The 13,259-nt window shown below is 47.2% G+C and overlaps 1 protein-coding gene across 9 annotated transcripts in view; it reads right to left on the bottom strand.

Annotated features, from left to right (window-relative positions):
* Window positions 1–1,731: 1,731 nt before the first annotated feature.
* The window catches only part of PIK3C2B (phosphatidylinositol-4-phosphate 3-kinase catalytic subunit type 2 beta), a 58,997-nt gene continuing 47,469 nt past the window's right edge, over window positions 1,732–13,259 (bottom strand). For 8 of the 9 annotated variants that reach the window (XM_082392450.1, XM_082392454.1, XM_082392453.1 and 5 more), the window contains 10 exons: window positions 10,979–11,148; window positions 10,324–10,480; window positions 9,873–9,982; window positions 8,762–8,963; window positions 8,182–8,306; window positions 6,866–6,983; window positions 5,461–5,542; window positions 4,954–5,060; window positions 3,189–3,317; window positions 1,732–2,222 (listed from right to left, as the gene is read on the bottom strand). In XM_082392450.1, the coding sequence (XP_082248576.1) occupies window positions 2,034–2,222; window positions 3,189–3,317; window positions 4,954–5,060; window positions 5,461–5,542; window positions 6,866–6,983; window positions 8,182–8,306; window positions 8,762–8,963; window positions 9,873–9,982; window positions 10,324–10,480; window positions 10,979–11,148 (1,389 nt within the window). In that variant the 3' untranslated portion in view covers window positions 1,732–2,033. Of the gene's footprint in view, window positions 2,223–3,188; window positions 3,318–4,953; window positions 5,061–5,460; window positions 5,543–6,865; window positions 6,984–8,181; window positions 8,307–8,761; window positions 8,964–9,872; window positions 9,983–10,323; window positions 10,481–10,978; window positions 11,149–13,259 lie in introns of those variants that run through there. The other variant, XR_014244771.1, reaches the window with a different exon arrangement.

Below are 13,259 nucleotides of genomic sequence, written 5' to 3'. Positions count from 1 at the left end.
TGGCACGTGGGCTCTAGAGCACAGGCTCTGTAGTTGTGGCTCACGGGCTTAGCTGCTCCGCGGCATGTGGGATCTTCCCGGACCAGGGCTCGAACCCGTGTCCCCTGCATTGGCATGCGGATTCTTAACCACTGTGCCACCAGGGAAGTCCTACATCAGATGTTTTAATCTAAACATTTAAACATCAACAAATCTTGAAAATGATAGTTTTGTTTTTCTAAACATCATTTATTAGAAAATACAATTCCAGAGAAAGTAGGAGATAAAGGACGTCTGGGAAGTGGGTACAGTACACAGACCTCTTTAACAGGGGCATAGAGGGTCAAGGTAAAATGAGCTACAGGCAAAAAGCCCGTAACACATCTCTGGTCCATTCATCTAGAGAAGTTCCACCTCTGTTCTCCACTCCCCTAACCCCTGCCCACAGCAGCCAGCTTTATCCTTGACATTTTTAATTTAAAAGTTTAAACTTCCTTGCTGCTCTGTGGCTTCAACGAATGGAGCTTCTTTCTCCAGTTATGGAATGAGTCAGCGAAAGGGGGAATTTCTGATCCTTGGAGCTGGGGAGGGACAGTCCACATTGTATCCCCACTTAACTCCATTCCCCAATCACCGGGCACAACCAGCCAATTTAAAAAGTTAATATCAAATTCAAAGTCTCTCCTTTTTTCAAGGAAGACAACCTTTCGGAGTAAAGCGTGCGAGTGAATTTCAAATCCATTTGGTAGGGAATGAAGAGTATTAAGAGATCAGAGACCCAGTCTCTCCCTTCCAGCTCAGCTCAATCCAGCCTCCTCACAACCAAAGAAAATCACTGGAAAAAACAACAGTTTTAATGGGATCCCCCACCCGCACCCTTTTTCTTCAGCTGGGGCATCCCTTTGGCTCCAGACAAAATAGGTTTATGGCCCCATAGAATGAGAGAAATTCTTATTAAAAAAATGTAACAGAAACGGAGTTTGGGAGAGAAGCAGCAAAACAAAAGGAGTGGTGGGTGATGAGGAAAGCTTCCCAGAAACCACGCAACAGCCAGCCACGCTGGCATCTGCAGCCTAGAGGCCCATTCCTAGGGCCAAGACACCCTGGGGTGAAACCAAACCCAAGGGCCGAGGCAGCAGTTTATCTCACCAGAGAAAAATGAAGGGAGAGACCTATGGGGGAGCACCCAGGCGTATTCACAGGGACCAGATGACCCCCAGAAGAGCTGAATAGAGGGGTAGAAGACAGCATTCAGGGCAAGTCCTAGCAAACTAGGGGAAGACGAGAGGAAAAACTCCCCCCAAAAGAGCCCAGGTCCCTGAACACAGGTCCTCTGCAGACCTCCATACGGAAGGCCCTTCGTTACACACGTAGGTATCACATCGCTCTCCTTTGGAGGCAAAATCAGAAAGGCCCAGTGGCGCAGGCCTCAGTCCAGCACACGCAGCCCTCCCCGTCCCTCCCGACCTGCCTCAGAGACGGAGGGCACTAACTGAGGGCCCACTGGGCCCCTCCCCAAATAATTCCTATAGACAGAAATGCAAAAACAACAAATAAAATCCTAGGGAAAAGTCCAATAAGAACCTCAATCATACAAAAAGTCCAATTGCTCCTTTGCCTTCTGAGGCACATGTAAGTCCCTTCTCACAAGGCTTCCTGTCCAGTCAGGACAACATTACTATTTCATTTTTTAAAAATAAAAATAAAGATATCCACCCACCCTCCCCCCAGATGCTACTTCTACGCCCCCCCCCCACACCTCAAACCAGGCATTGCTCCCTTGACACAAGGTAAACTTAAAACTTTGCTGCACCCTCACAGCCTCCAAGGGGCTGCTCATCACAACCAACCCAAACGCAGTCTGCAGAGGAGCGGATAGCAGAGAGCATCTTTACTCTCCTTGCCTCCTACCACGGAGGCCCGATCCGCCGGGACAGAGGGGAGCCCCGCCACGGGCCCTGCCCCTACACAAGGAAGGGACAAGTCAAGCAGGGAGAGTCCTCTCCCCCGGCTCTGCCATGAGCCTGGGGTCCTGGGCCACGGCGCCGCTGGGCTCATAAGGTCTCATGACTTCGAGATCCCAGTGCGAACCAGCCGGTCTTCTCCTGGGCCAGGTCCAGCTCTCGCAGGCGGATGTGCACCTCCCCCAGCAGAACGTTCTCCCAGAATCCTTGCTCACTCAGCACACTCAGCTGTAGCTCCCGCTGCTGCAGGTCTCCCTTGGGGATTCCATCATATACCAGCTGCAAATGCAAAATTGGGAAGAGAGGGAAGTAGTGAGACAGGGAACATGGAAGGGGGAGATGCTTAAGTCTGTGGTGGTGTGATCTGATGTGGCTGAGCATAAGACCACTTTACCTCCCCAACCAGACAGAGCCCGAGGGAACAGAGAAAGCATACAGAACCCAAGGGAAGCTTTAAAGAACCCTGCTCTTGAAAGAGAAAAACAAATATTGTATATTAACGCATGTATGTGGAACCTAGAAAAATAGTACAGATGAACCAGTTTGCAGGGCAGAAGTTGAGACACAGATGTAGAGAACAAACGTATGGACACCAAGGGGGGAAAACTGCGGAGGGGTGGGGATGGTGGTGTGCTGAATCGGGCGATTGGGACTGACATGTATACACTGATGTGTATAAAATTGATGACTGATTAAAAAAAAAATGCAGATTAAATTAAAGAACCCTGCTCTTGGGGGACTTCCCTGGTGGCGCAGTGGATAAGACTCCACACTCCCAATGCAGGGGGCCCAGGTTCGACCCCTGGTCAGGGAGCTAGATCCCACATGCATGCTGCAACTGCAACTAAGAGCTGGTACAGCCAAATAGATAAATAAAAAATAATAAAAAAAATAAAGACCCCTGCTCTTAGCTCAAGCAAATGAAGGCTTGTCACTGGGGCCGCTGCTCACTATCAGCAAAGGACCAGCAGGCTCTTCCTCCCCACAGACCATGCCCCAGCTGTGGAATTCCTACCCTAAGTGTCAGCAAACTTTTTTACATAAAGGGCCAAATAGGAAGTATTTTAGGCTTTATATGCCATACATTCTGATCTATGTCACGATGACTCAACCCAGCTGCTACAACATGAAAGCAGCCACAGACAAGACTTAAATGAATAGTAATGGCCACGTCCCAATACAACTTTATTTACAAACTGGCACAGTCGGCCAACCCCAGCCCCACCCAGCACCTTCCCCACATACCATCTCATTGTAGGTGGGGTTGCAGGTTTTCCGGGCCACTTTGGTTTTCTTCTTAGTGGTTTTCTGAGGGTCAGGAAGGAGGTAAATCTTGACATAGGGGTCGGGATCATTCCCATCCTGGAGCAGTTGCTACAAAGGGAATGAAAACCGAGAAAAAGATGAAGGTTTTTCTATCTGTCTCTTTATCACCATTCCTGTGATCACTCCCTGATCCAGACCCTCTTCTCCCACACCTAGCTTCTTGCAATGCACAATAATTTATGTTTCCCAGCCCATTGCATTCTGCTAGAAACACCTACCATGGTAACGTTAGGTGTCCTCCTAAAACATCAATCAGATTGTCTATGATATCCAGTCTATACTTTGTATACGAATGCTCAGGGCACGCCATAACTTGGTCTGTTCTGAATGAACTATGTCCCCAGATATCTCTGCCCAGTAACTTTTGTCTATTTTGATCCAAGTAACCCCTAAGAGGTAGAGAAATGAGTCAGAGAGATTAAGTTGCTTGTTCAAGGTCAGCCAATTAGTGATTCACTCAGCCTGATCCTTTTAAAACTTAAGTCAGATCTTGTCACGCCTCTGCGCAAAACCCTCCAATGGCTCCCATCTCACTCAAGGAGAAGCCACACTCCTGACTGTGGGACCAAGGCTCTGGTCTGCCCTCTCCAACCTCACCATCTGCTATTCTCCCCTCTGCTCCAGGGGCTTCAGCCATACTGGCCTCCTCCTGCAGTTCCTGACATGCCCCAAGCAGGCTCCTGACTAGGGCTTTTGGGTTTAACTGCTCCCTCTGCCTGGAGCAATCCTCCCTCAGATGTATGTGCATGGCTCCCTCCCTCAGATGTATGTGCATGGCTCCCTCCCTCATCTCCTTCCACCTTTGCCCAAATACCTCCTCATCAATGAGGGTTTCCCTGGCCACTCTGCAAAATTGCTGCTACCTTCATTCCACCCCAGTATTCCTTCTCTGCCTTAGTTCTCGCCAGAGCACTTACCACTATCTGACTTGCCATATATTTAACTTAACTATTTGTCTGTCTGCCTCTTGCTACTAGAATGTAAGCTCCCTGAGGGCAGGGATTTTATTTTGTTTACCCTTGTATCCAGAGCTAATGTATCAGTGCCTGGAACACAGTAGGCAGTTGATGAAGATTTGTTGAATATAATGAATGAATGATTCTGTAAGAGTGAAACCCAGATCTCTCTGATTCCAAAGTTCATGTACCTCCTGCTGCATACTAATGCCCCAACCTGCAAAAGTCCAGCACATTGTGGGTATTCAATAAGAGTTCCCTTCCCCTTCCACTCACAAGGTTCTTAGAATCATACCAAAAATTTAGTGATTATACTCTGCCTTGATTATGCTTGAAGGATGTCACATGGCTGCCTTACCTCTATAACCAGGAAATACGCCCCTTGGGCCTCTCCCATATAATAATCACCATAATAATAATACAAGGCACTATGTCAAGTGCTCTACATGCATTATCTCATTTAATCCCTATAACAACCCTATGAGATAGGTGCTAACATTATCCTCATTTTAACGAGGCTAAGAATAATTGGGCTACTTGCCAAAGACCACAGGTAGTAAAAAGCTGTGTCTAGTATTGCTTGGTCATACCATAGGCCTAGCACAGTAGCAGGCCCATTCAGTAATCTTTGTGGTTACTCTCACGAGAGGGGGGCAGAAAGGTCTGATCAGTCAGAAAAGTACCAGAAAAAAGATAAAGATCCAAATGAGGACTGTGTATGCACTTACCAAGCCCCGAATATGCATCACCATGATGAAGAGTTTGTTGTTTTTGTAGGAGATGGACAGCTTCACCTCTCCCCCAACCTTCCCGACCGGCCGGGCCCATGTGCCATCTGTAGGGAGAAAGGAAACTGAGAAACGTCATGAGGCCAGCCCTGTCCCCATCTGGTGCCAGGCAGACATTTCTGTTTTCTTCTGACCCGCTGCCAGTAACTCCACGTCAGAGTCCTGATACCCCATCAGGGATCTGCCAAGTGGCATCTGCGAACATGACTCAGAGTTGGGTTGGGGGCGTCTATCCAATTCCAGTGTGTAAGCATATCCAGTCCCTGGGGAATCTGCTTAAGGAGCTGTGGACCCACAGCCTGAGTGGGAAACCAGATTCTCTAGCCAGTAAGCAAAGGAACAGAGACGAGTCAAGGAAAGAGAACTGGGAAGAGGCAGGGGCAGGAAAAATGACCTTTGGGAATGGTTCAGAGAGGTTGGCAGAAATGTCACAGAGAAGGACTGTACCTGAGGACTTGGGAGCCAGGCTGGTGCCCGCAGCCTTCTCATCCCGGGACAGGGGGTGGAAGAAGGTGTACACCAAATCACACTGGAATGGAATCAGAAAACAGGGTCATTCCTCAGTAAGACAATGGCCCAGTGAAAAAAGGAAAAGGACTGTTCCACATTAAAAGAGACCTATGAAATGTGACAACCAGATGTAATACGCAGTTCTTGTTTGGGTCATGGCTCAAACAAACCAACTGTTAAAAGAATTTTGGAGATGACAGGGACATTTTGAATATGGACTATGTTTTGGGTGATATGATGACAGTGTAGTTATGTAAGATTATGTCCTTGTTTTTTAGAGATGCATAGTAAGTACTTAGGGGTAGAAGTCACGATGTCTGTGATTTACTTTAAAATATTTCATAAAAAATAGATGACGCAAACATGTCAAAATAATAACTGTTTAAGTGATGGATATATAGGCATTCATTATACTGTTTCTCTATTTTTCTATATGTTTTGAAAGTTCTCATAATACAAAAGTTTAAAAAAAAGAAAAAAAATCAAATAAAAGTAGGTCGCATCAGGTCAAAAGCAGTCTGTTCTTGGAATTCCCAGGCAGCCCAATGGGTAGGACTTGGCGTTTCACTGCTGGCAGGCCCGGGTTCAACCCCTGGTCGGGGAACTAATGCCTGACCCAGCCTTGGACAAAGACCATGAATCCTACTTTTGAGAATGTTTACTAAGCAATTAGGGAAAACAAAAACAAAAACTAAAATGTGTGAAAATATCCACTCTAGCATTAATAGTGAAAAAAGGGGGGAGGGGAATGATCTAAATATCTTTCAAGAAGCGAATGGTTAAAGAGATTATGGTATTGCAAGTTGGTGTATTAATTTGGTACACATATTTAAAGTTGTGCTTACTATAAACACTTAAGTGAAAAAAGAACAGAATATAGCATTATATTTAAGCTATGACCACTATAAAACTATAAAAGTCACATTTATATATGGATAAATAGGAAGGAAACATGGAAATGGGGTTAGATGGTTTTTTAGGCTGATGGGACTCCAGATGACTGTATTTGTCTTTATGCCCATTACAGTACCATTTGTTTTAAAAAAAATCTAGGTGGATACACACACTCAACCTGCTCAAAACCTTCCATTTCCTCAGGCTCTTGCTCACTACAAGCACCTAACACGGACCTGTCTCTCCGCGTGCCCAGCTGAGTGTTTGTGTTTCACTGCATTTCTGTGCCTAGTCCCGTGGGGCTGGAGCCACGACCCACCCACCTCTTCCTGCACACAGTCAGACCCAGAAAAGCCAAGTCCCCTCCATGATTGCCACCCGCTTCCGTCCGCATCCCCCACCCCCCCACCAGCGCCAGGGACGGCCAGGAACAGAGGCAGCCACCCACCTCGGCCACCTCAGGGGCTGCGTGGATCAAGTGCCAGATGTAGCCATTTAACTCCTCCCTCCGCCGCTCCGCCACCGCCTCTCCCCGTGAGCGGCCAATCACAAAGCGACTAGGGAAGCTGGGCGGCAGGTGGGCAGTGGCGACGCAGGAGGGGGAAGATGGAGAAAGATAATGAAGAGGTAACAGGATTTAGTCACATTTCACTTGCATTTTCAGTCACCCGATCTGCATTTCTCACCAGCCTCCATTCCCAGGGACCTTTCCCCGACTCCATGCCTCCCCCAGCTCCCCAGGTCTGTGCCAAGGACACACACGCAGCATCTCACACCAGACAGTTCCTAGGACACCGGATGAGAAGACCAAACTGTTGAGCAGAGTCCTACAACTCCCCAGAAGTGCCTCAGCGGCTCTGGAGCCCCCAGTTTTCCCCATCAAGGTAAAAATTCATTTGAAAAATTACTTTTTTAAATTGTTGTGAAATACACATAACATAAAATTTACCATCTTAACCATTTTTTAAAATATATATATTTTTGATATGGACCATTTTTAAAGTCTTTATTTAATTTGTTACAATATTGCTTCTGTTTTATGTTTTGTTTTGTTTGGTTTTTTGGCCAGGAGGCATGTGGGATCTTGGCTCCCTGACCAGGGATCGAACCCACAGCCCCTGCATTGGAAGGGGAAGTCTTAACCACTAGACCACCAGGGAAGTCCCCCGTCTTAACCATTTTTAAGTGTGCAGTTCAGAATTAAGTACACTCACATTGTTGTGCAAACATCACCACCATCCATCTCCAGAACCCTTTTCATCTTGCAAAACTGAAACTCTATACCCATTAAACAACTCCCCATTTGCTCCCTCCCCCTGGCAACTACCATTCTACTTTCTGTTTCTATGAATTTGACTACTCTAAGTGCTTCATATAAGTGGACTCATACAGTATAATAATATTCCACTTTGTATATACACCGCATTTTGTTTATCTACTTGAAACATACTTTTACTCTTTAGAAGATTAGAAACTTCGAAAAATCTTCAGATTCAGTCAATCCCCTACCTGTAGACCCAGGTTGCTCTCCTGGCAGGTGGACCCAAGCTTATTTTCAAGGCTGGAGGAAGACCTCTTGAGAGCCTCAGAAAAGCATGACCAGCAGGGGGAGCACTTGTCATCAAACTCATCGCCAGGAGGAGAAAACCAAGGACATAGGTCTTTTCTCCAAAGGGCAGTTTCTCACTCCTGCAGTCCTGCCCAGCCCCCATCCGCTCTCCCTCCCCAGTATCCTTCAGTGCAGAGAGTAAAGGCAACAGCTACCTGGGCAGGAGGGAAGAAGGGAAGAGCAGCCGCAGCTTATTGTGTAATTCCTGGAACTCCTCAAATGTCCTCTGGATGTAAGTGGCCTCGTGAGCAGTCTCTCGCATCACCTTTACCACATAAATCTGCAAAATCCAAATCTTAGAGAATACGCCCTGCCAAACCCTCTGCACCCAATGAAGGGGGGAGGTGAGGGGACAGAAGTGTGTGTGTGTGTGTGTGTGTGTGTGTGTGTGCACGCATGTGTGTTGGAGGAGTTAGGCTTTCCAGAAGGAAGAGGATAAAAATGTCTCTCATGGAGACAAAGATAATATACATATGCAGCAAAATGAAAGCAAAGATTAACAAGAATCCTTGTTTCACAAGACGCTTGACTCAGAGGGAACAGCCATCCAACTCAGCTCCCTGATTGTAGGCAGGCCACTTGGGCAGTGGAGAAGGAAGGGGTGTGCGACTGCTCCCAGCACAGGGTGCTCAGTCAACTCCAGCGCCCACAGTGCGGAAGGGAAGAAACAGTCAGAACCCCAATAAGCTGGGGCAGTGGGGAGCAAGGGAGGGTCAGATCGGAGAAAACACTTACGTAGCCTTTGTTGGGGTGGAAGATCTTCTCATGGCGGCAGAGAAACACATCACTGATGCGGCCAGAGCTCTTGACAGTGTGCGTTCGGGGAGCAAAGGAAAGGGTCAGCCGGTCGTCTGAGCCTGTGAACTTCATCTGAGCCAGGTTATGAATGAAAAAATTGAGCTTTGTGGCTACACTGCCGAGGCTGGACTCAATCAACCTGCAGGAGGATGGGAAGAAAAGGATGTGACCACGGACCCAAGTCCCCACTGCCTGGCAGAGCTATCTCGAGAAATATCCCCTGACATCTGAGACTAATACTCAGCTCAGATCAGATTATTTTCCCTGTGTGATATCCTCATAGAGTGCATGATTACACACAATGATCAGCGTACAGTTTATTTCTGTGAACCTTGGGGTCTTATCTCCCCCCACTGCCCACCTGAGCCAAAGACAGTTAAACCAAGGTAGGAAGGAATTAGGGACGCCACCGTGGGCTCACCATGTAAATGTCTAAATACTGTTGTCACACTGAGTTTCAAGGTTCAGTACAATGGAACCTCACCAAACAAAGCTCAATCCAGAGATTTTAGTTCAAAAGGAAAGGTACTATATTAGACCCAACAGAGAAAATTTAGCTCGCTAAGTTCCAAAAAGGGTGCATAATAAAATGGACAAAACAGTAGACATTAGTATACAGACACTTCCCTGCTTTCACACAAAGTGTGTCTAAGAGAGTCAAATATGGGAAAATGGAACCATGGAATTCCATGTTTTGACAAGGGGGAAGGTTCTGATCCAGAGAGCTAAAAACTAGTACAAAATCCCTACTATACACTGCCCCATAGACAAAATCCTTGACCGAGACATGGTGAGAATGCAAGTAGGGGATCGCAATACCTCTATATAAAGGTCAGCACCCAAGTGCAGACGGGAGACTGAGTCTGAGAGAAGTAAAATGATTTACCCAAGTCAAAGGCAAAGTTGGGACAACTGACCCATGTTGTCAACTCTAAGCTCTGCCACCGGAGCTAAGCCTCTCCCGGTTCCCTAGCCCTGCTCCTCCCAATCCGGCAGCCTGGAAATTAACTACCCAGAGTGGGCAGCACTGTTTTGTACGGAGTTTTACCTGGTGAAGTAGGTGGTGGCATTGGCCTCTGTGTCCTGAGGCCTCAGGGCATCATACACATACTTGAGGTCTTCCAGGTCTGAGAGCTCAGGGATCCCACAGGACAACATCTAGAAGAGCAAAGAAGAAGAGAGGGTGCCTGTAACAACCAGGAATTCTTGCTTCTTCCTTACCATATGGCAAGATTTTCTACAGCTAGGCTCCCTAACCCTTCTAGAGGGTGGCAGGCAGATGCTGTGGGCAGTGGCTAGCAGTCCACAGGAACTGGGGGGGCTGGAGCAGGAAGTCAGATACCTGCAGACACCACTGTCTCCAAGTGGTCTGAGCCCTGCCTTTACCTAGGGCTCAGAGAAGTAGATCTCCAGAAATCCTTTGAAGCAAGACAAGGGAGTCTTAAAGATGGTGCCAGATGATAAGAAGGAGGGGTTCAGAAAGGGATGGAGCTCCTCACCAGGCCCAGAAGGTTGAGGAAGAGGTGGGTGTGCTTGCGAATGAGGTTGTAGGCTTGGCAGCAAAGGTCAACAAAATCATGGAAGCGGCTGGAAGGCTTGTCACCCCCGTTGATGACATACGCCATGTCCGAGGTGAAGACAAAGGGGGCACGGTCCCTGGGCCAAGGGGAACACACAGGTAGAAGGTCAACATGAAGGAGGAAGCCCACTTTGTGGGCTGCGTCAGGGGATGGTTCTCCTCATCCCTCAACACCTGTGTGAAATGGATAGATGTGGCTCCTCTAACATTTTCGTTTTTCTTTTCCTCCCTTAATCTTAAAAAATCCCCAGACACATCCTTCATTGGTTCCTTGCCTGTGAGCTTGTGATATTTTCCCTGGATATCTAGTTGTATTCCCTTTTGCTGGGGTTTGGGCTCATTTCCCTTTGCTCAGTCCTCAGCAGGGAGGGAGAATGGCTGGTGCCTGCCCTCTTCCGCAAGGCCCTGAAAGGACTTGACCTCTTTCTCAGTCTTCTCTTCTCCAAAGCTGCTCAGCCCAGGGACCACACTCTGCAGTGCGGGCCCTCCCATCACGGGCTCGTGTTCCCGCTCCGAACCATTTCTGCTGACCTCCCTGGCCTACACGCACATCCTGGCTTCAGGAGACCACTTACCGCTTGATGTTCCCGAACATCTGGGCATGGCCCAGGAAACGGCCAAAATCTATGTGGAACATGTGGCCAGTCGTCTTCAGCATGATGTTGTCATTGTGTCGGTCACAGATGCCCAAGACGTACGTGGCCACACAGCAGCCAGCACAAGAATAGATGAAGTTCTCTACAGCCTGGGAGAAGGAAGGCAGAGGGGAGGAGGGGACATAAAGCTGGTGTGGAGGGACCCCAGGGGCACAGCCAGACTGAATTCAGCCAGCCCTGCCCCTCTCTCATGAGTCCAACAGCTCTCACATCTGCCTGTTTAGCCTTCATCACATACTTACACAATGATGCACACAGAAACTTCTCTTGTATCTTATGGGGCAAAAGGAGATGGAAGGCTTATAGGTATATCTCCACCACGTTATCTGCAATTCACCACCTTCTGCACCTTCCTTTCTCCTTGGGAAACTGGTTGCAAAGACAGTGCACTGATCCGGGAGCCCAGACTTGACCAGCCCATAATCGGGGAAGGCTGATGTTTACAACTTTCCCAACTGTTTGTGGTGACCTTAACTCAAGCACAGCACTGAGGCAGCTGACTTAAGGGCCTCTTCTTGACCCTGCTCAGAATTCTTCTGTCCTTCTCCCTGCCCCCAGTATGACTCCCATTTCCACTGTTCTTGGTAACAGATGAATGCTAATCTAATTAAAGTCACTTCACTCCAAGGAAGAGCTAAGGCAGCTTAACACTTCTAGGGGATGTTTTACACTTGAAAATCAGACATCTCTAGTTGGTAAAATGTGTTAGAGCAATTTCTGAGTTTAAAGCAGGAGGGGAGGGAGTAAGGGGTTGGGTCTACCTTATTTTATCTGGTCAACGTTTGCCCCCTTATCTGTCTTTCCAGTAAAAATGTATGGAATTAGTGAATGGACACCTTTCATCCTCTAAATCCTCTTTGTGAGGTTTCTGGAATTCCCGAGAACTCAAGAAAGACTCATCAGCAGAGGCAACAGTTGTCACAGCCAAGTAAGAATGGACAAAGCTGCGAATGAGAGAAATCTTCATAGAACACATGTCCTTCCCACCTCCCTCTGCAAGCTGCCACCCAGCCTTCAAGGACCTTCCTTGAGTTCCACACCTTTCCCAGATCTTACCAGCCTGCACTGACTCCTCCCCATTGAGCCCCTACAGGCACCATTCACTCAGAACTTAGTATTCTCACTTTCCCAGGGTCCAGAGATCTTATCTCCCAGCAGCCTCTTGGCTGTTCCACAGGCCTACTTCAAAACCAGCTACACACAGAAATCCCCTGGCTACTTGTTAAATTAAACCAGCTGACTAATCCCTAGGAAGTTAAGAATAGAAAGTTTGTAAAGAAATCACAGAATGTACCTTCTGGAAGAAAAAGATGATTTCTATGATAGGGAAATATATAATTGAAAAGAAACCACTCAGTAAGTATAACCCATCAACTCCCAGTCTTGACCATCTCCATCAACCTGTCGTCATGTCACAGATGGTCTTTCTACCTGAAAGGCATCCTATTTTGACTTACAAAGCAGCTATATGCCTGTACTCTGCCACAGAGTAAATAACTAAAGTCTCATCACCTAAGTTATGCAGGGTGTTGGCTTTTTACTGGAAAGAAGTCTCACTGTATAAGGAGAGCTCTCCTGATTTAAGGGGTTTCACTTATAGGATGGAGGTACTCTGTTTGCTGAGTAGGTGGCCAAGAGACAAATATCTCTAGTTCTTTCCTCCTGGAAGGCACCGTAAGAAACTACCAGCATCATTCTAACAGAAAGACTAGAAGAGCTGAGAGCTATTTTTGAAAGACGGATATTAAACACTGAGACACTGAGTTAGTTACTCTCTGTGTGTATTCTTGTTGTACAAGCTTTTATAATATTTATTATGACTCTTTATTACATTGGCAAGGAGCAATCATAACTCCAGCACCAAGCACAGTGCTGCTGTATGGTGGCTGCTTAATACCTGAAAAATACATGTTAGTATAAATAGTACATGGGGTTGAGGGAGGGAGGAAACAATATCGCTCCTTTCCAAGGGTAGAGGACCTTAACATTTACAACATACAGGGGGTGGGTTTTGAGGGATGGGAAAGGGAAGAAAGGGCTTTCCAGGCAAAGGAAATACTATCGTCTAAAGGTATAGAAGAAATGCAAGTAGATCCCTAAACTACAGCATAAATTATCATAAGATGGGGAGGTGCAGTGGATGAGACCACAGGGGCAGGCAGGGCTGGATTACAAAAGGCCTTGCGGCAATGTTGTGGAT

This window comes from Balaenoptera borealis, assembly GCF_965194805.1.
Source record: "Balaenoptera borealis genome assembly, chromosome: 1".
NCBI classification, from domain to species: domain Eukaryota; kingdom Metazoa; phylum Chordata; class Mammalia; order Artiodactyla; family Balaenopteridae; genus Balaenoptera; species Balaenoptera borealis.
Note: the sequence above shows the minus strand (reverse complement) of the source record. Positions and strands in the feature narration are given on the sequence as shown.